The 22,696-nt window shown below is 47.7% G+C and overlaps 1 protein-coding gene across 1 annotated transcript in view; it reads right to left on the bottom strand.

Moving 5' to 3' along the window:
• The window catches only part of LOC138249557 (gastrula zinc finger protein XlCGF57.1-like), a 49,368-nt gene that overhangs the window by 9,693 nt on the left and 16,979 nt on the right, over positions 1-22,696 (bottom strand). The window contains exons 4-5 of the mRNA XM_069203518.1: positions 19,317-19,388; positions 13,547-13,618 (exon numbers count right to left, since the gene is read on the bottom strand). Coding sequence (XP_069059619.1) covers positions 13,547-13,618; positions 19,317-19,388 — 144 coding nt within the window. The remainder of the gene's footprint in view (positions 1-13,546; positions 13,619-19,316; positions 19,389-22,696) is intronic.

Here is a 22,696-nt window from a genome sequence, read left to right as displayed (position 1 = left end):
AAGCCCCAACACAGACAGCTGAAGAGAGAGCCAAGCCACAACACAGACAGCTGAAGAGAGAGCCAAGCCACAACACAGACAGCTGAAGAGAGAGCCAAGCCACAACACAGACAGCTGAAGAGAGAGCCAAGCCACAACACAGACAGCTGAAGAGAGAGGCAAGCCACAACAGACAGCTGGAGAGAGAGAGAGAGGCAAGCCACAACAGACAGCTGGAGAGAGAGAGAGAGAGGCAAGCCACAACAGACAGCTGGAGAGAGAGAGAGAGACAAGCCACAACAGACAGCTGGAGAGAGAGAGAGAGACAAGCCACAACAGACAGCGGAAGAGAGAGAGAGACAAGCCACAACACAGACAGCTGAAGAGAGAGGCAAGCCACAACACAGACAGCTGAAGAGAGAGACAAGCCACAACACAGACAGCTGAAGAGAGAGACAAGCCACAACACAGACAGCTGAAGAGAGAGACAAGCCACAACACAGACAGCTGAAGAGAGAGACAAGCCACAACACAGACAGCTGAAGAGAGAGACAAGCCACAACACAGACAGCTGAAGAGAGAGACAAGCCACAACACAGACAGCTGAAGAGATAGACAAGCCACAACACAGACAGCTGAAGAGAGAGACAAGCCACAACACAGACAGCTGAAGAGAGAGACAAGCCACAACACAGACAGCTGAAGAGAGAGACAAGCCACAACACAGACAGCTGAAGAGAGAGACAAGCCACAACACAGACAGCTGAAGAGAGAGACAAGCCACAACACAGACAGCTGAAGAGAGAGACAAGCCACAACACAGACAGCTGAAGAGAGAGACAAGCCACAACACAGACAACTGAAGAGAGAGACAAGCCACAACACAGACAACTGAAGAGAGAGACAAGCCACAACACAGACAGCTGAAGAGAGAGACAAGCCACAACACAGACAGCTGAAGAGAGAGACAAGCCACAACACAGACAGCTGAAGAGAGAGACAAGCCACAACACAGACAGCTGAAGAGAGAGACAAGCCACAACACAGACAGCTGAAGAGAGACAAGCCACAACATGGACAGCAGGAGTGCACAAGTAACAACATGGACAGTGGTGGGGCAAGCAGCAAGGACGAGGGAGGATGGGTGGGGGCACGCAACAGACAGGTGAAGGAGGGAGGATGAGAGGACCAAGAGGCGAGAACTACTCAAGAGATTAGAAGTACATCAGGGAGGAAGCTGAAAAAGACCCGCTCTGGTCGAGTGCTTCAAATACAAAGAAAAAATTAGCTCGTAACAAAAGAAGAAGTGAAAGGACAAGTAATGAGTCCATGCTCCAGGAAATGGACAAACACACAAAGAAGAAGGACAACGAAGGCTGTTGACCAATCACAAGCAAGCAAACGAGTGACAAGGATGCCAACCAATGGTAAGCAATGGGTGGTCTGTAGCCCACTGATAGAAAACAAAAGGTCCTGAAGAAGCAGTGCATGCTCTGTTTAGACAAGACCTAAAAAAACAATTCAAGGTAACAGTGACAGGGTCATGAAATGTACACTCCCTTGGGCAATTTTAGACTAGAGGGCTGCTGATAGCAAAAAAAACTCAGGGTACACACAGTACCAGCCCATAAGTGGTTGGAAAGCAAAAAGGAAGCTGCCGGCAGGAAGAAAAACAACAAAAAACAAAACAAAAGTGTGTTCAGTTGAATGCCTCGAATTATAGATTTGCAGGGATTCATTTTTAAACGATCGACTTTGGCATCCACATCCGAACCCTAGGCTCTCAGTCTCATGACCCAGTAAATCGCTCTCAAGAAGAGGCAACGAGAGGCACAGAGAGCCAAGGACAACAGACTAAACGATGATGACCTTCGCCCAGCTGCACAGGAGATGTACTCAATCTCCTACCTCAAACACAGATTCCCCTGGGGCACAACTCCTTCAGTCCTGTAGCCTGACTGACTGCAGAGCGGGAGGCCAAAAAGGCGCATGTCTATCAGTTTGCAGAGACCTTGAATTGTTAAACAGACACAAACTCACACAAACTCCCAAACATATCTTCAAGAGGGACACATAGAGCTATAAACAGAAGCAGCAGCCCACGTTTATCTTTGTGCATGTGCCTAGGTATCAGTGGTACAGTGCAGACTGGGAATCCCTGGTGATCCAGGTGTTTGGTATGGCCGAACCTAAGAGAATGAACTGGAGTGCATCGAAAGGGCCTCCTGGTGACAAACGCGGCCTTCTAGTCGTAGAATACTGCAGCTCCTGTTACTGTCAAAGCCAACCCGTGTCTGTGTCTGATTAAGTGATTTTTTCATAAAGGAGATCACCTGCCGCACTTCTTCATGTCATAACTAAAAGATAAGTAACACATACACCTACGACTGGCAGACTAATCTCATACTGGAGAAACTTCAATAAAAAAAGGGAAGGACTTGTTGGACAAGAATGTCCCCGGTATGGTAAACAGATGTGCCCTCCTGCAGCATGAGCCAAACCACATATCAAACTTGTATTCTGACATTCTGTATGTATGGAGACCACTAGCACTGCAAACAGGTAATTTAAAGTCCAGAACCTGGTCACAGTGGGCATTTAATTAATGTCCATGTACTGGGTGTGTCATATACAGCAGTGGTGGCAACATAGTGTGTTTTGTGAATCATAAATGTCACCAGAACCTTTTCTCTGCGTCAAGGAAGGCAAGCCTGGTGGATCCTCTATATGAAACCCAGAACCGTGAGCTGCTATCCTGGGTGCACGTAAGTGGCATGAATGTGTAGCACATCTGCAGTAGCAGGACTCTTTTTTGCATGAGTGATTAATGGGCCTACTGGAATCCATTTTCAATGCCTCAGAACATGGCGGATAAGGATAGCTTCACCTAGATAATTACGTTTGAAAAAGACGTATCTGCAACCAGTTCTGAAACCCTGGACAGTGGACCTACATCTCCTGTTTGGAAAATGCATTTACGCATGGGGATGTAAACCATATCTGCTTGTTCAAGCTCCAAGTTCTGAAGGAAGGGAGAACTCGGTGCACCATGGCTGGCGTCTGCATGCCAACGGTCTCCCAGACATCAGGGCCTGCTGAGCCTCTACTGGTTCAGCATCAAATCGTGAGTTCCCTTTATGTGTCACTGCCTATGGGGCTGGAGGAGGACAGTCGGACACCCTGCAGGCTGCCGGAGAAATTCTGCTACTCCACTCATCATGTCCTCCTGCACCTGAGCCCAGCTTTCCTTTGCATCTCCGGCTGGCTAACATCAGGACAGCAATCCAGACAACAGGATAATTGGCCAACCTCTACCTGCTGTGCTTGACTTGACCTATGTCAAAAGGATTGTATAGCAGACACTCCCAGAAACCTGAAACATGCCCATTTTACAGTGCTAGACTCTTATGTAATAGTTTCTATTAGTTTAAGGCTGAACAGAAATGATTGTGAATAAAACGAGGTGCCTCAATAATGGCAAACAAATGTCCATTTTTGTGCCACTATATTTGCAATCTATGACGCAATATTCTGGGTAGTATTGCGTCTTACATCCTTTCCTAACACCACCTATCTGCCATTAGTGAGAACATAGCTAACTCCTACAGTCAGAAGAAGGGTCTCTGCCAGAGAGGCTAATACGGCCTTAAAATCATTTGAAACTTCAACAAGGCACTACTGCCTGACATCTAACCCCAGAAGAGACTCGCCAGAGTAAAGAGATACTGTTCAGAATATGGGCTGTAATGTGTGGGTAATGAACCAATTCTAAGAGGTCTCAATTCTATGAGCAAAGCTCGCTGACAGCTCAAGGCGCCAGGCAGAATGGCACACCGTATACACCGTACTCTAATGGGTCTCCCCTCGGTCTTATCTCCTACTCCTGGTACAAGGATGAACAATTCACCAAGTCCAAAATTATACCACTCAAAGTGAACTTGGATTCTTAACCCAGAAAAAATGATAATAGAACAAAAGGGTCAAAGGAGAACTGCTGTCTGGTTACAGAGACTTGCTAGTCAAACGAATGTGAGGAGTTTTTTCCTTGTCTTACCCAGTTCAAAGGGCATCACCTAAAGTTAGCTATCAGTGTGTTTATTCCTAAGTGGCTCTATTCCTTCCCTCTTCGATTCTATGGTATCGTCCTTTGGCTCTCTCATGCCAACATGCCTTCTGCGACAAATCATTCTACAATTACTGCATACATTTTCATGCTGTTAAAAAGGGACAGATATGCTCAGGAGAAAGCTTAAAATGCCCATTAATGTGGCTCCCATCTAAGCTCTGCTCCAAACTAATAAGGAAGACAGATAGGCTGTGGACTGTGCCCTACATAATTCATTTCAGACATCTTGAGCAGGGACAGGTTTTGTGCCCTTGGGTACCCGACATATTTAAAGCACCAGCACGTCTCTCGTATCTTGACCCATGCCTGGACCACCAGTCTTGCAGAGAGCCACGAACCTGGAGGCAGAAAGCAGTCACTGTGCTAGTCGGAAGGTTCCTAATCATTCATGCTACTGCACTGTCATGGACTATGCAGATTCACGTTCAGACATCTCCAGCGGGGTTTCAGCACTCTTTGGTTCGGGACTTACTAGGTGGAAGGTGCACAATGTCCGAGTCGGGCCAAGAGAACAACTCTACTATTGTTGATACAGTCTCTCCCAATTTCAAAATTTAGCTAGTTTACTGTCAGATCATTTCATGTTACTTCTGGTGCAATTTTCCTCCCACTGAGCTGTTTTTTTTGTCTATTTTCGTATTACTCACACAGCAATTACATGAGTGGTTACTCACTTGCGGTAGAGCTACCGATGGATGTGGCCAAGTCCCTTGACGACTGACTGCGGAAGAGAATGCTGTGCCTACCCCGGGTTAAGAATGTATGTTTGTAACTACTGGAAAAATTCCAGTGGCTTTACCACAAGCGACTAACCACTCTACTCATCATTCATTCTGTGATATATGATCACTAACTGATAGGACCAAACATTTCCAGATCAAACAGTCTTGATGAGGGTTGTTGGGCCAAAATGGGCGCTTAGTACCAGCCCAAATATATGGACGTTGTACATATGGTCGGACCATCGACCGTTGAAATTTAATCCTGTAAAGGAAACCCAGAAATAAACAAAAAAGGTTTGGACTACCGTTAGTTTTATCTTGTTTTTTTCTGATTCCCAAGTAAGCATATCTTGAGCTCCAGAAGACAGGCTGAACTCCACCCATGCACAATATCTACGTGTTGGGTACAAAGTATGCTCTATGATAAAGCATGCCACTAAATAATATGGGTGAGGTATGTCTTCTGGAACACTGGCATCTCGTCTATTTATTCACCCAGACTTGTAATAAGATACAGACTGGATTCATGTTTTTTTACTTTCTTCCTTTTTAGCCCTAACCTTGTGCTGTGCCAAATACCCATCACAGGAGGCACTTATTATGCACAGGGTTTGTATGCACACACACACACACACACACACACACACACACACAGTATAAGCATGACTGCTGGAGACAAACCGGTGAGGGGTCCAAGGGATAAGGCCCTCTAGATACTTTTTCACAGGTCAGCTACGTGACTTTAAACCCACCCAACAATCACCTGCCACCAATAGATAAAGGGACTAAGGATGATGGTAGATTTTGGGTGCACCTTGGGAGCAATAAAAATTATTATGGAACATCCTTCAGGGGTCTCTAGATGTAAGACCACTGTCAAAAAATAAAAATACGTACAAGGAGCCTCTAAAAAGCAAGATAGGATTGTGGATGTCTGTGAGAAACGTCCATCCCAGCAGGCTGCTGTTCCCAAATTAGGCCCTCATTCGGACCTTGGCGGGCGGCGGAGGCCGCCCGCCAAAGTCCCGCCGTCAGGTTACCGTTCCGCGGTCGAAAGACCGCGGCGGTAATTCTGACTTTCCCGCTGGGCTGGCGGGCGGCCGCCTTCAGGCCGCCCGCCAGCCCAGCGGGAAAGAGGCTTCCACGATGAAGCCGGCTCGGAATCGAGCCGGCGGAGTGGAAGCTGTGCGACGGGTGCAGTTGCACCCGTCGCGTATTTCACTGTCTGCGCAGCAGACAGTGAAATACATTTAGGGGCCCTCTTACGGGGGCCCCTGCAGTGCCCATGCCAGTGGCATGGGCACTGCAGGGGCCCCCAGGGGCCCCGCAACCCCCCCTACCCCCCCTACCGCCATCCGGTTCCCGGCGGGCGGACCGCCGGGAACTGGATGGCGGTAGGGGGGGTCGGAATCCCCTCGGCGGCGCAGCTAGCTGCGCCGCCTTGGAGGATTCCAATGGGCGGCGGTACACTGGCGGGAGCCCGCCAGTGTTGCCGGTCCGACCGCGGCTTTACCGCCGCGGTCGGAATGCCCATTGCAGCACCGCCGGCCTGTCGGCGGTGCTCCCGCGGTCCTCCAACCCGGCGGTCATGGACCGCCAGGGTTGGAATGACCACCTTAGTCTGTTAATGTTTAATATGCCATCTTAAAAAAGAAAACGTGTTTTTCTTTATCTACTTAAAAAAAATAATTTGATTTTTTTTATGATGGAGAACAAAAATTTGAAGCAATTATTGTAACCCACCCTCTCCAGTTGATTCTGGGTATGTAAAGGACACGGCACTACTCTCACTGAAAGGCACGAACGAAGATAGTGTGTTCTTCGCTGGAATGCTCAATGGCGGGACCGCCATTGAGGCCTCATCAAAGGTAGCTTTCCTACAACTCCTACTACGTATGGCAAATGATCCCTTCTCAGTCAGAGGTCAACCCTGACAGACATCACACTACGCCTAACATAGCAGGTGGTGGTGTTCAATACATCGGCTCTCTTGCTGTCGGGGATCATCATTAAACAGATCGCAATAGTGCTCCTGTAATTATGGCTGAGATGGTTAGTTCACAGAGAAAGCATTTTTCCCCTTTGGCTAGTTTGACGACTCTCCAGGGAAGCTTCCAAATGTTGAACACAAAGATCCAGGTTTGATCCTGTAACACTGGTGTAGGATAAGTTAGTGTTTGCGAAGCGGTACTGCCCTTTGAAAGTCCCACAGGAAGGTTTCCCTAAGCTACAGCAAAACAGTTTGGCAAGGTAAAAGCAAACTAGGCACAAAGAAAGTACTTATGCCAATGGTGGACTTTTCTTGATTTGGTGAAAATCTTTGAGATAAGAGTTTTTTATTATCAACAAAATATTTAGTCATCTCAGCAGTTGATATTGACATGCTGTAAGCTGGATTTATGAAGGGTTCATGAACCAAAACAAATTCCGAGCTCCTAATCTTACGGACTCAGAAGAGCTAATCTTCGGCTCTGGCACACAAACTTTATTGTCGAAACGAATTCTGTGCAGTGATGGGAAGGCAGTCGATGAGCAGGCAGGCAGGGGCTAAAGTGGTTCGCTCTGCTTACTGAGCCAACTACATCTCTCTGCATTTAACTATCAGGGCCTTCACTATCTGCGGCAGCTACTGTCACAGTGAACAAGAGTCTTTACAGCAGAAAGAAGCAAAAAGCATGAAGGGTCAGCAGGAAAGGTTCACATTTCACCAGCAATTTAGAAGAGGTGCACGGTTACAAACAGGTTGTGCCCATGAAACGATCTGGAGAGCCTAGTTAAAGTATTTTAAACCATGAATGGCACAAGCATGCTGAATAAGGGAGCGGCAGTGATATTAGAGGACAGACTCAAGCAAGATTCTTGATTAGTACTGCGAGAACAGCGAGTTCTGTAGTGGCTCAACAGACCACTGCTCAAGGATGAGTTGGTAAGTAGCAAAGAGTGGGGAGGGGCCCATGTAGCAATGAAGCGTTTCAACTGAGTCTTTGGATTCGGAATAGAGGATCGTGGCAAGTTTATGTTCACAGATGCTGAAATGGAGGGCAAATTTGCTAAGGACAGCAGAGGTCTGGGGCACAAGAGGAGGCGAAAGACAGAAAAAGAGTGAGATGAAGAAAGAGAAAAATAAAGTGAGATGGAGAGGGAGGATTTATAGAGTTTTAATGAAAAGTGAACAGGGCGTTAGCTAGGGATAGTGACCTCAAGGTTGTGGGGTGTTTGGCAGTCGGTGAGGCAATGTAGTGAAGCAGTTAGTTGCTAGAGCACCCCGTATCTCCAGGTAACCTGCAAAGTTTAGCTATTTATATCAGAAGGGATAAAGCTGTGCTGTGTCATGGATAGTGAACTTTGCAGTCTTCTCTTCTCTCCCTAAGATCTGTTCTGCGTACGTCCAGCAGGTCTAGAGGGAAACAGTCAATCATGTTACAATCATCATCCTTCCAAGATGGTGACAGGGATTTATTTTTCAGGCTTGATACAGTGCATTGAAGAAGCTAAGACCCTCCATGCAACGGAAGCTTGCAAAAACAAAAACCACTAAGAGGGAAACTGGTTGAACCTTTGTGTACAAATTACATCAATTACATCATAGAGAGAATGGGTCTAGAGGCAAATATAGATCAAAAGGAAAATGTTACTTACCCAGTAAGCATCTGTCTGGGCATTGGCTGCATGCTCCTACCATCTAGCACTGGCTCCAGAAGGCCACAGCTTGTTATTCTTCGAAATGTCTTAAGTCACGAGGCATAGTGACTCCTCCTCTTCCTTGTAATGTGCATTGGCATCAACTCCAGTGTCAGACTGTTTTCTCCCAGGCGGGTGAGAATGGAGTATATTTTAGGTCTAACCATAGAGATGTCAATGTAAGTTAATATGGAAATCAAAGTGAAGACACTGCAGCAGCCACAGGTGTTAAGGGAGGATGGTTGGCGAATGTGAATCTACAGCACTACATGCCACAACAGATATTTGCTGGGTAAGTATAATTTTCCGTTAGTGGCACATGTGGCTGTAGATACACATGCTCTGTATAGACTGTAAAGCAGTGACTCCCAAAAGCGGGGGCTAACCTGTGGGTGTTGCAGTGGTCTGTGTATGTAGCACTGCCTGTCCTGCATTAGCTTTCGGTCGTGCTAACACATCCGCACAATAATGCTTGGTGAAGGTGTGTGGTGCAGACCATGTGGCTGCCTTGCATACGTCTGCTATGGGAATATTACCTAAAAAGGCTGCAGATGCTCCATTTTCTTCCCCCCCCCCCCGAGTGGAGTGTGTGTTAGGAGGAACAGGTAATGTTCTTTTTGTTTTAGCACAACAGGTTTGAGTACATTTAACAATCCACCTAGGGATGCCAGTTTAGTTATGGGGTTGCCGTTGTGTGCTGGGGAGAAAGCAACAAAAAGCTGTTTAGTCTTTCTAAAAGTTTTAGTTCTATCAATGTAGCACATAAGCGCTCTCTTCACATCTAATGTGCGGAGATCTCTTTCAGCAACGGAATCTGGTTGAAGAAATAAGACTGGCAATTCAATAGACTGATTTAGGTGGAAATGAGATACCACCTTTGGTAAGAATTTTGCGAAGAACTACTTTATCCTTGGGTACTTGGAAAAAGGTTTCTTGCAGGGTTTAAGCCTGGAGCTCACTTACACGCCTGAGTGAAGTGATAGCAACTAGAAATGACTCTTTCCAAGACAAAATTGGTAAGGTTATGAATGCAGAGGTACAAATGGTGGAACCATTAATCTTGTGAGTACAATATTTAGATTCCAAGAATGTACTAGAGGTATTCTTGGCGGAATCACTCCCTAAAGTCCTGCCATAAAGGCTTTACTGAGTGGGATCTTGAAGGGAGAAGAATGTCTGTTCTGAAGACAGGCAGCTATGACAGTCAAATGTGATCTTACGGAAGTGTACGCTAAGTTTGCTTTTTGCAAATGAAGGAGGTAGGAAAGAATGCCCTGCACTGGTACTGTGCAAGGGTCCTACTGTTTGTATAGACAGAAGCAGACAAAACATTTCCATTTTACTGCATAACATGCCCTAGTAGTGGGTCTACATGCTTCCTTAAGAATGTCCTTGCGTTCTTGAGGCAGGTTAAGGTATCAGAATTCTATGACTTTGGGAGCCATATCATAAGATTTAATCCCTTGGGATTTGAGTGTCTGATTAGTTCACGGTTTTAAGTAATAAGGTCCGGGCTGAGGGGGAAGCTTCTCATGAGGAACTGCTGATAATTCTAGAAGAGTGGTGACCCATGGTTGTTGGGCCCATGTGAGGCCCATCAGACTCAGCATGAGGTATGTTTGCCTGAGCTTTCGTACCAGAAACGGAAGGAGGAGGAGAGGAAGAAAAGTGTAGGCAAATAACCCTGACCAGTTAATCCACAGATCAGGAACCTGGACGCGAAAAGTGGGCATTTTTTTTTCTTTTGTTGGGAACAGGTCTATGTCTGGAAACTGCCACTTCTGGAAGTAGGGAAGAAGGACGTGAGGGTGGAGTTCCCACTCATAGATTTGTTGCCGCATCCCACGGAGGAGGTCGGCAAAGTTGTTGTGTGCTCCTGGGAGATGTTGTGGTTAATAGCCCAACACCAGATTGTCTCCAATGGTCAAGACAGCTGGAGAGAACGCCCCCTAAAACCCTGTTTCCGCACATAATACATGGATGTCTTGTTGCCTGTGCACATTAGGACAATTTAGTTGATTAGGAGAAGTGTGAATGCTTTTAGCCCTGGCTGCTCAGCGAGGAGTTCTAGGTAAATGATGTGCCTACTGCGATGTTTGGATCCCATAGACCAGTGGTTCCCAACCTGTGGTTCCCAACCTGTGGTCCGGGGACCCCTGGGGGTCCGCGAAGCCTTCTCAGGGTGTCCGCAAGAGCCTAGAAAGTAAAAAAAAAAATATTAACAAGTATTGACAAATTAGGTCCTCAGCTTCCAGTAATGACTCAGGCGGGGGGTCCCCCGATTCCCATGAGGATTCAGTGGGGGTCCCCGGGTTCCATTAATGTTAAAGTGGGGGTCCACAGAAATCAAAAGTTTGGGAACCACTGCCATAGACCCTGGACTGGGAGATCCTGAAGGTGAGCACCCCACCCTCTCTGCGAGGCGTCTGTTGTCAGAATGATCTGGACAACAGGGTTGAGGAAGGGCCGCCCCTTTAACAGGTTGTTTGTGTTCCACCACTGCAGAGAGTGATGGGTGCAGCTGCCTACCAACACTAGACCTTCCAAACAACCCCTGATTGAGACCATTGACGTGCTAGACATTACTGCAACAGACACATATACTGTCTTGAATTGGGGACTATAGCAATGCAAGAGGCCATCAGGCCTAGAAGTCTCATGACAGATCTGACAGACTTGATCACTGAGGCGAAAACAAGAGATTTGTGTTGGAAAAGTGTGTATCTTTGCTGCATTGGGATACGTTAAACCCAGCTGTGTATTTAGAACAGCCCCTAGATAGGGCTGGATCTTGAGAGGCTATAGATGAGATTTTTGGAAGTTGATAGTGAAACCCAGTTGGTGAAGCAAGTCTATGGTGACTTTAATGTGGTGTAGGCAAAGTTTGAGAGAGCTGGCTTTGATAAGTAAGTTGTCTAGATATGTGAAAAGGTGAATATTTTGTCGGTGTGAGCTGCTACCACTGCTGGGCATTTGTGAACACCCATAATGCAGTTCTTTCTTCGAACAGGAGTACTTTGAAAAGTTACTGTTTGCCTGTGATGACAAATCCGAGGTATTTGTGATGCGCTGGGTGTATGGGGATGTGAAGGTAGGCGTCCTTCAGGTCTAATGCCAATAGGAAATCGCCTTGCTTAAGGAGATGGATCACGACCTGGAGTGTTACCCTGTGAAAATGCTCTGACAGGGTGTAACAATTTAGAGGCCCGAGATCTAGAACAGGCCTTTTAGGGAATTAGAAAGTACAGAGTATATACCCCTGCCCCTTGATGGTATGGAGGAACGGGGTCTATGGCTCCTTTGGTTAAGGGAGCCTGAGCTTGCTGTTTAAGCAGGGTGATGTGCCCTAGAGAAATGTTGTGAGTGCGCGGAAGAACGTTTGGAGGAGTGGAAATAAGTTTTAGACGGTAACCATGTTGGTTAATATCCAACATCCATTGATCTGATGCTATGTTTTGCCGTTTTGGAAGCCGGTTGATATAACGGCCAGTGAAACGAACCACGTGTAGCAGGGTCTGCAAGGTACCCAGGCATTTAGCTGCCTCATTGTCCTTTTTCATAACCCTGAGGGCTAATGTCAAGGGGGTCACTGAATGAGGAGGCAAGAGTGAAGGTGGTGGATGAGAGGTAGACAGAGGAGGGTGTATCAAAGCAGAGTCTTTGTCCATCCTCTCTTAATTGGTAGGAGGCGCTGGAACATCAATAGCCTCCTCAAACAAAAGCTGTCTTTTTGAAGGTGTCGAAACAACAGCTTTGAACAAGACATGGGCAGTCTGTGTTCCTGAAAATGAAGTTGTGTCTGCTTGGTGCCGCGATCCTACTTCATTTTTATAGAGGGTAGGCTCTATGAAAGTGCTCGGGAAAACTTTCAGTCTTTTCAGCTCCAAAGCAGGATTCTGTTTTGAGGTCAAAGCGGTCAGCGCTGTGGTCGGTGCAGACTGGGATACCGAAGCTGTAGGTGCCGAAGCAGAAGATGAGCAGCTCGTCGCCGAGATGGTGTTTTTAGGCATTAATTTCAAGGCCAAGGTCAATGATGGGGCATCAGAATGAATCTCTCAGTGCGGACTAAGGCCTAATGGCAGTGGCAGCCTGGTAGCCTTTGCTTCAGTGGAACATGCTGATTTTTGGGAGAGGGGAGCCGGTATACACTGTACGTTGCCTCGGAGGAAGATCTTGCATCTCAAGGGCAAAGTCCACATCTGAGTCAGTCTCTGATGGCGGAGGCCTCATCCTCAGCCGCCAAGGATTCTTTTATCTCTGCTTCTGGCTCCAACTTGACATCTTGTTCACCGAAGATGTCCGGTGTTTCTTTGGCCTCCTGCATCTCACGACAGCGTATCCTTCGATCCCGTAGAGCTTTCTTTGATCGAAAAGACTGACAAGCCTTGCAGACCTCCTCTTTATGGTCTGGAAACAAACCAAGGTTGCATGCCTGGTGCTGGTCTGTCCAAGGGAACTTTGTGTGGCATTTAGGGCAGAAACAAAGGAATCTGTTCAATCAGGAGTTCACGTTCTAGACGATGGGATCGGGAAAGGAGTGTCCTGAAGGGCCTCTTTTGGAGCATGTCGATCAAACGGGTGATTCCTTCTTGCTCCAAAACGCAAGGAATGGAATATATGCGGTCAAAAACAATACCGGAGGTGGATAAGGTATCCCGAACAGAAGAGTCTGAAAAGATGGGTGTGACTCTGAGCTTGGTGAGAACACGACCGAACGAGATGGTGGAAGAAAACAATCCAACTAAGTCAAGGTCTATGCGCATTAACAGCAAGAGAAGGAGTCACTATGCCTGACTCGAAAAAAAATTCAAAGAAAAACAACTTGTAACCTTCCGGACCCATCACTAGATGGCAGAAGTATGCAGAGCATGTGAATCTACAGCCACACATGCCATCAAATGAAAATGACCTGTTCATTTACCTTCCTAAACACTGAAACTGTAAAATGACAGTCTTTCATGACATAACAAGGTGTGTTTTCTCTCCCGCAAACACATGTGCTGTGAAGAATAAAGAAAGAAGAAAGTGTTATACTTACTTGACGATTGACAAGTTTTCTGGATTGCAGTATCTGCTGGCGGTTCTGGAGCTGGTTGGGACTCCTGCACAACTACAAAGAATTTGTGGGTTAATGTGCAAGATCCGGAAAGAAGTGCTACATTTCAACAAGTTTGGAATTTGAACACTATCAGGTCATCCTATCAAAACTATATCTACGCAATTTGTACTACGGCTTAGTCTTATGCCGGCAACAGGTGACCTTGCCCTAGGCTGGCATCGAGCGCCCTTGCCCGAGGCTGGCATCGAGCGCCCTTGCCCGAGGCTGGCATCGAGCGCCCTTGCCCGAGGCTGGCATCGAGCGCCCTTGCCCGAGGCTGGCATCGAGCAACCATGTTATACCATTGTGTTTTAGGTGTGTGGAGAAGTCGTGACTCATGAGAGGCACAGCTTGAAGGGGGTGATTATGCCTCTTCCTTTCCACTCTATTAATGGTTCATGCCAGGGTACGTTTCCATTTTCATTTTCTTATTTGTATAAAAAAAAATATTTAACTAGAAGTAGGATGCCAGGCATTAATTTTTTTTGCAATAAAGTAACATGACACTGAAGAGACCGTTATGACCCTTGTTACCACGTGTAAAGTATTTGCAAAATTCAATCTGTGTGGCCGCAAAAAGGGGTTTTCTTGGATAAAGTTTGCTCTACTGCTTTAATGAAATGGAATTTGACGTTTGTTCTGTACTAATAAATGTGTGTACAGTTGCGATATATAGCATGTTTTATTGGGCCCCATTTATTTCCTCTACCATGCTGTAGGAAGCTGGCTCTGTATATACTTTATCAAAATGAGATATAGTGTGCACAGAGTCCAGGGGCTCCCCAGAGGCAATAATAGATACACTAGCATTTGTTATACACACACAAGCAATAAGTGAAAACACACACTCAAAGACTTAACTCCAGACCAAAAGGATTTTATATAGAAAAATATATTTGTTACTTTATTACTAGAACCACAAGATTCAGTTTAGAAGTAAATACTGTTGCAGGTAAGTACCTAGCATAGACATCAATGTAACTTTCACTTTAGTCAAGTGAACAGTTTAAGAAAACAGACAATATCTAATTTAAAAGTGGATATTGCATTTTCTGTACAGTTCCTTGGGGAAGAAAATAAAGTACAGTTTTAGAGGTAAGTACACGATTTACAGTTCCAGTCTCCGGGTTACAGGTAGTCCACCGTTGGGGGTTCAAGTTAACCCCAAACACCCACCACCAGCAACACAGGGCCAGCTGGGTGCAGAGGTCAAAGTTGAGCAATTTTAAAGCGGGCTCCTATGGAGACAGGGGGTACTCGGAATCCGGTCAGCCGGTAAGTACCCGTGACTTGGAGGGCATTGGGGGGGGGGGGGGGTCGAGTCCAGATTATGCACCAACCTCAAACCCCCAGCACGACTAGGGCAGCCGAGTGCAGGGTGCAAACAGGGCACCGGGTTTCAATGAAACTCTATGAGGGGACCCGGGGGGGTCACTCAGGCTCTGCAGGCGGGGGTGGGGAGGGAGTGGGAAGTGTCTCGGGCACACCCCGGTCAGACAGGGAAGAGGCCTGGGGGCTGTGGGTGCAGTGGATCCTTTGGCATCAGTTATTTTCGTCCAGGGCAATCGCGGTCAAAGGGGCCCTCGGGATTACCCTCTGAAGGCGTCATCGTGGAGGGGTGAAAAGGTCAACCCAGGGTGGGCTCTTAGTCGCCTGGGGGATCCTCTCTGGTCGGTTGGGCCACCTGGATTCGGACCATGGGCGTCGGGTGCAGAGTGGTTTGGACTCACGATTTTGCACCTTTAGAAGAGGTTTCTTCTTCTGTTCTTCTTTGGACAAGGCCGCTGTCCACGGGAGTTTCTTGATACTCTGTGATGCTGGCAGCCCTCTGGAGGTTTTTCAGGGGTCGCTGGACCTGCAGGAGGAGTTGCTCTTCTTTTGCAGCTTTTTGAAGCAGGAGACGGGCAGGTCGAGTTAGTTGTTGTCTCCTCCTCCTCTAAGCGGGGTTTTCAGCTCAGCAGTCCTTCTTGCGAGGTCGTCAGGAATATGACTAGCTTGGATCAAGGAAACCTTAAATACAAGATTGAGGGGCGTTTTAGGGGTCCTAAACAGTGGTTACACCCCCCTTGTGTCCACTCCCTTTGAGGAGGGGGGCATATTCCTATCCCTATTGGTCCCTGTCCTCCAAACTAAGATGGAGGATTCTGCAGGGAGTGGGTCAATTCAGCTCTGGACACCTGCTGAAGTGGTCACTCCTTGTTTTTCTTAGGGAAGGGTGGGGGTGGGGGGGGGGGGGGGCAGGCAGGCATCTCTACTAGCTGGAGTGCCCTGGGGCACTGAAACATGAGGCCTGAGCCTTTGAGGTGTTATAGTTCCTGCAGGGGGAGGTGTGAAGCACCTCCACCAAGAGCAGGCTTTGTTTCTGGCCTCAGAGAGCACAAAGGCCCTCGCCACATGGGGTCAGAAACTTGTCTCAGTGGCAGGCTGGCACAGACCAGTCAGTCCTGCACTGAAGGATTGGGTCAAATGCAGGAGGCATCTCTAAGATGCCCTCTGTGTGCATTTTTAAATAAATCCAACACTGGCATCAGTGTGGGTTTATTGTGCTGAGACGTTTGATACCAAACTTCCCAGTATTCAGTGTAGCCATTATGGAAACTGTCGAGTTCGTTTTGACAAACTCCCAGACCATATATTTAATATGGACACACTGCACTTACAATGTCTAAGGTTTTGCTTAGACACTGTAGGGGCAAATTGCTCATGCAGCTATGCCCTCACCTGTGGTATAGTGCACCCTGCCTTAGGGCTGTAAAGCCTGCTAGAGGGGTGACTTATCTATGCCACAGGCAGAAGGGCATGGCATCCTAAGGGGGATACCATCTCAACATTGCCCTTTTCTCCTCACCAACACACACAATCTGCAATGGCAGTGTGCTTGTGTTAGGTGAGGGGTCCCTTAGGGTGGCACAACACATGCTGCAGCCCTTAGGGACCTTCCCTCGTCACGGGGCCCTTGGTACCACTGTACAATGCACCCTGCCTTAGGGCTGGAAGGCCTGCTGTAGGGGTGGCATACAGGCTGTGTGCTATGTCTTGTTGCGACAAGAAATCTGCAATGGCCACTCGCGTGAGCTAGGTGAGGGGTCGCTTAGGGATGGCACAATACATGCTGCTGCCCTTAAGGGCCCTCTTTGGTACCCATGCCCTAGGTACTGGTGTACCATTTACTAGGGACTTACAAGGGTGCCAAAAGTACTGTTAATTGGGGAACAACTGTACAATTTAGGCAACAAAATCTGGCACTGGGAACCTGGATAGCAGGAATTTCTGTCAAAATTGCATCGAATACCAGGCAAAAAGTGGGTGTGGCCATGTCAAAAAGGTGCACGTTCCTAAACTCTGCCACTGGGAAAATCTAGACAAGTACACAATTTGTGGAAAGGTAGCCAAAGGTGTGCACAGCTTAGGTTAGCAAAATACCATGAATTCCTCTCAATCCCACGGCATTCTGGAGGGAAAGGGAAGACCAGCTGCCTGGCACCCGAAGCTTTGCCCAACGCAGATCAGGATTCAGAATTCTATTGCAAAGCACACCAGTAATGAACACCATCAAACATTCACCAGGCTTAAGCAGGACTGTAAGGAGGATCATATCAGAGATCTTCCCAATCAATAACCGAAACAAACAATTACGCAAACTATTTACTTCTAGTTATTGCTGCTAAAAGGGGTTCAGCAAAACTGAAACACGAAATGTTGAATGTTGGTTAAAATGTAACAGCAGCAAATCTTCAGTGTGCTTTCATAAGGTTATATTTATCTACGGTCAGGACTGGGTGAAGATTACATTAAGGCCAGATGTATCTAAATATGTAACATCTTAAGAGGCTGTGCTTTTTTCTTCACACCACTGTGGTTTATTCCATTATTGTTACACATGGCCTTCATTTAGGTGCTGATGAAATTGAATGCCTGATTCAAAAGACTTTTGGGAAACCAACCAGGCATGACCACCACATGGGACATTCTCAGTATCGCTCTTGGCATGATTAGGTACAAGTATATTTTTTGTTTGAGCTGAGGTAGGAGGAGAAACCAGGGGATCAACAAAGCCCATCCTTAGCATCTGAAATCTAACCACATGCAGTGATACGAGGAGTCGTCGTTTGTTCACATCACTTACTAGACTTTGACCAGTTCGAAAAGGTCAATGAGAGTTTCCAGATTACAAAAGTCAGAAGAACGTTATCTTAGATCCTCTTGCCCCGACATACCCTTCAAGAAGAAACTTCTATGTAGGGATCACAAGGAACTTCTTTTGAAACTATAGCATTACCAGCTGCCGGCTGGTCCTGGGATGGAAGGCTCGCTTTGTAATCCTTCTGTTATCCCTCTAAAACATTGCATGCCCAGTTCCTTCACCTTCAGTCTGTGCCTTGGATGACTGATCAAGATGCAGCGCTCATCTGACCTCATGAACCAGGCGCTCTTGGGGCCTTCCTTCTAGAGCACCTCTTACAGCTCCTCATGGGGTAGATGCTGTGGCCTTTGGGCATTGTCAGTGCTCGCTAGCAGACTAAATGACGATGGGATACTGCTGCAGTTCATCCCAGCGTTGGGGAGTCTCATATCTGGGCCTGATCCCACTCTAATGCTCAATGGGGCTGCGGGCGAAAGAGGCAAGTAAGCTCTTCAACCTGTGAAGTATTTCCTTTCTAGTATTTCTAGATGCAGGGTTAGGAGTACTAACAGGAACATGCAGCGTCGAAGCTTCTTAGTCAACGTGGGAGGCCTTCCAATGTGTAGCCAACATTTTGTCCTAGCAAAGATGTTCTCAGATTCCTGACTGGTCGTCACCTCCTGTCTTTATCAAGTTCACTGTACAAGAAGTATTAAGCATTCCTTGGCACCTGGAAGAGAATAATCTGCCCTGACCTCAAAGGCCACCATAACTACCTCAAAAGGCACACCTTCAGGCTCCTAGGCTAGAGTCATCATGCAGACACCTGGAAATTTGGCAAAACACTTGAACAAGCCCAAAGTCAGTTTCATCATTCCACTCCCAGTAATAGACATGTCTTTCTGCCCACCTTGGCAGGGAAGTGTTTACTAGACTTGCACCAGATTTAGGTTCTCAACTCTGTAGTTTCTTCAGGGGGTGAGGTCTATGAGATCCCGGAGGATTACTTGAGGTTTTCGAGGCAGGCTGTCTAAAAGCATCAATCGAAGTGTGTCGCTGGCCACCAGCACTGCCCTGCTCATTCACCTCAGCTGGCAAAGCACCAGTCACTAAAGTCGCCATCATCATCATTGCTTCTGTACCAGAGAGAGGGAGGTGGCCGATGGAGCTTTAGGCTTCACAAATCAACTCATAAGAAGCAACGTGGGCTAACCTATCCCGTCCCACAGAGTAAGAAGCTAAAATCGATGGCAAAATGAGAAAGTGAAATCAAACATTTTAAAACTTGCTTTGGCTGATTCTGTGTGACGCTTCCACAGTTTTCTCTGTGTTGATTTAGACTAATAATGTTTGTAAGTCTGTTTATTGGCCCAATGGCTTTAAAATTCCAAATAAAAGATATACAAGTACAAATCAAGACAATAGTCTCTACTCACATCCTACAGATGTACCGAGGACTCAGAATGGACACCTAATAGAAGAATAGTATGGACAAAATGCCTTTTTATTATAGGCTTTGTAAGTAACATGGCGGCAAGAATAAATAGGTCTTTTTAACAAATTATCAACAGGAAAGCAGCTACTTACTCACGTACTGTAGTCTGTCCTGAACCACTGAACCAATTTTCGGTGGTGCCGTTGAAGGGGGGACCTGTACAACTAAAAAGAATGAAACAGTTAAACAGAGAACAGCAGAACGATGGGACAAAAAAATGGCCTGCACTACTTCACACAGTTAACTCGGAAACACAACGACAACCGATACCAATGAGACTTAAATATGTGTTAAGATAAGTGGCAGTTCAGGCAACAGACTAAAAGAATAGCAAACCAATCCCCCCAACACCCTAGCATTATAAAGGCTAAGTGCCCAATGTCCCTAGAGCTGTATAGGCGTGAGGATGGGAGGGCAGGAGGGCAAAGGCAGAAGGAAGGGTGCCTAGAGGTGCATAGGGGTGAGGATGGGAGGGCAGGAGGGCAAAGGTTGAAGGAAGGGTGCCTAGAGGTGTATAGGCGTGCGGATGGGAGGCCAGGAGGGCAAAGGCAGAAGGAAGGGTGCCTAGAGGTGTATAGGCGTGAGGATGGGAGGCCAGCAGTGCAAAGGCTGAAGGAAGGGTGCCTAGATGTGTATAGGCATGAGGATGGGAGGGCAAAGGCTGAAGGAAGGGTGCCTAGAGGTGTATAGGCGTGAGGATGGGAGACCAGCAGTGCAAAGGCTGAAGGAAGGGTGCCTAGAGGAGTATAGGCGTGAGGATGGGAGACCAGCAGTGCAAAGGCTGAAGGAAGGGTGCCTAGAGGAGTATAGGCGTGAGGATGGGAGACCAGCAGTGCAAAGGCTGAAGGAACGGTGCCTAGAGGTGTGTAAGCATGAGGATGGGAGAACAAAGGCTGAAGTAAGGGTGCCAGAGGTGTATAGGCACGAGGATGGGAGGCCAGCAGTGCAAAGGCTGAAGGAAGGGTGTCTAGAGGTGTGTACGCATGAGGATGGGAGGGCAAAGGCAGAAGGAAGGGTGCCTAGAGGTGTATAGGCGTGAGGATGGGAGGCCAGCAGTGCAAAGGCTGAAGGAAGGGTGCCTAGATGTGTATAGGCATGAGGATGGGAGGGCAAAGGCTGAAGGAAGGGTGCCTAGAGGTGTATAGGCGTGAGGATAGGAGGCAAGCAGTGCAAAGGCAGAAGGAAGGGTGCCTAGAGGAGTATAGGCGTGAGGATGGGAGGCCAGGAGGGCAAAGGGTGAAGGAAGGGTGCCTAGATGTGTATAGGCGTGAGGATGGGAGGCCAGGAGGGCAAAGGCTGAAGGAAGGGTGCCTAGAGGTGTATAGGCATGAGGATGGGAGAACAAAGGCTGAAGTAAGGGTGCCAGAGGTGTATAGGCACGAGGATGGGAGGCCAGCAGTGCAAAGACTGAAGGAAGGGTGTCTAGAGGTGTGTACGCATGAGGATGGGAGGGCAAAGGCAGAAGGAAGGGTGCCTAGAGGTGTATAGGCGTGAGGATGGGAGGCCAGGAGGGCAAAGGCAGAAGGAAGGGTGCCTAGAGGTGTATAGGCGTGAGGATGTGAGACCAGCAGTGCAAAGGCTGAAGGAAGGGTGCCTAGAGGAGTATAGGCGTGAGGATGGGAGACCAGCAGTGCAAAGGCTGAAGGAAGGGTGCCTAGAGGAGTATAGGCGTGAGGATGGGAGACCAGCAGTGCAAAGGCTGAAGGAACGGTGCCTAGAGGTGTGTAAGCATGAGGATGGGAGAACAAAGGCTGAAGTAAGGGTGCCAGAGGTGTATAGGCGTGAGGATAGGAGGCAAGCAGTGCAAAGGCAAAAGGAAGGGTGCCTAGAGGAGTATAGGCGTGAGGATGGGAGGCCAGGAGGGCAAAGGGTGAAGGAAGGGTGCCTAGATGTGTATAGGCGTGAGGATGGGAGGCCAGGAGGGCAAAGGCTGAAGGAAGGGTGCCTAGAGGTGTATAGGCATGAGGATGGGAGAACAAAGGCTGAAGTAAGGGTGCCAGAGGTGTATAGGCACGAGGATGGGAGGCCAGCAGTGCAAAGGCTGAAGGAAGGGTGTCTAGAGGTGTGTACGCATGAGGATGGGAGGGCAAAGGCAGAAGGAAGGGTGCCTAGAGGTGTATAGGCGTGAGGATGGGAGGCCAGGAGGGCAAAGACAGAAGGAAGGGTGCCTAGAGGTGTATACGCATGAGGATGGGAGGGCAAAGGCTGAAGGAAAGGTGCCTAGAGGTGTATACGCATGAGGATGGGAGGGCAATGGCTGAAGGAAGGGTGCCGAGAGGTGTAAAGGCATGAGGATGGGAGGCCAGCAGTTCAAAGACAGAAGGAAGGGTGCCTAGAGGTGTATGGGCATGAGGAATGGAGGCCAGGAGGGCAAAGGATGAAGGACGGGTGGGCAGCATTGTATATGCATAAGGAAGGGCGAAATGCAGATCTGTTTGGGGATTTTGTTCACCCAAATACACCTTCCAGATCTAACGAGTAGTGCTCGTCTTTAAAGCAGAGACTGGATCATAGCTAAACTGGAGAATTTTTCAAACAAATGTTTTAGTGTTGGTCTGTACTGTTTCATTTCATGGCAAGCGCTCCCAGTCTGTCGCCTATAATAACAGATAATCAAGTGCTGATCCAGCATTTGGAGATTGTCCTGAGCACCATTTGCCTTGGGAGTGAAAAATAAACATGTTTATAAAAAACAAACAAAAAAAAAAAAAAAAAAAAAACCATTTATGCATCTCAACAACAAATCAAAAATGTTTTTCAAAGTGAACTGTCCAGTCTTCAGTAGGGGAAATCCTTTGTCTCCGATGTAAATGCATGAGGTTTATCTTATAGCTGTGTAGGTGTCCTGCATCTCCCTTTAGGCTTAACATTCTTCTAATTTCTAGGAAAAAAGTTATTGTACACAGTTGTTCAATAAAATGCCTCTATAAAGCTTTTCCGGCAGAGGAAATAATAATGTTGTCATTGTTTTAGAACTCTAGCTTAGTAAACATGTTGGTAAATGGTTTCGGATGGCAACCCAAACACCACTGATTTAGTTGACCTAAACTGTATTCCATTACTATCTTGGACTTGCATAACACCAGGGGACGAGAGACGCACCCCTACACCAAGGGGACGAGGCACGCACCCCTACACCAAGGGGACGAGGCACGCACCCCTACACCAAGGGGACGAGGCATGCACCCCTACACCAAGGGACGAGGCACGCACCCCTACACCAAGGGACGAGGCACGCACCCAACCCCAAGGGAAAAAGACACGCACCCTACACCAAGGGAAAAAGACACGCACCCCACACCCAGGGAAAAAGACACGCACCCCACACCCAGGGAAAAAGACACGCACCCCACACCCAAGGACGAGGCACGCACCCCACACCCAGGGACGAGGCACGCACCCCACACCCAGGGACGAGGCACGCACCCCACACCCAGGGACGAGGCACGCACCCCACACCCAGGGACGAGGC

Source organism: Pleurodeles waltl, chromosome 1_1 (genome assembly GCF_031143425.1).
Source record: "Pleurodeles waltl isolate 20211129_DDA chromosome 1_1, aPleWal1.hap1.20221129, whole genome shotgun sequence".
NCBI lineage: Eukaryota > Metazoa > Chordata > Amphibia > Caudata > Salamandridae > Pleurodeles > Pleurodeles waltl.
This window is presented reverse-complemented; position numbering and strand designations above follow the sequence as displayed.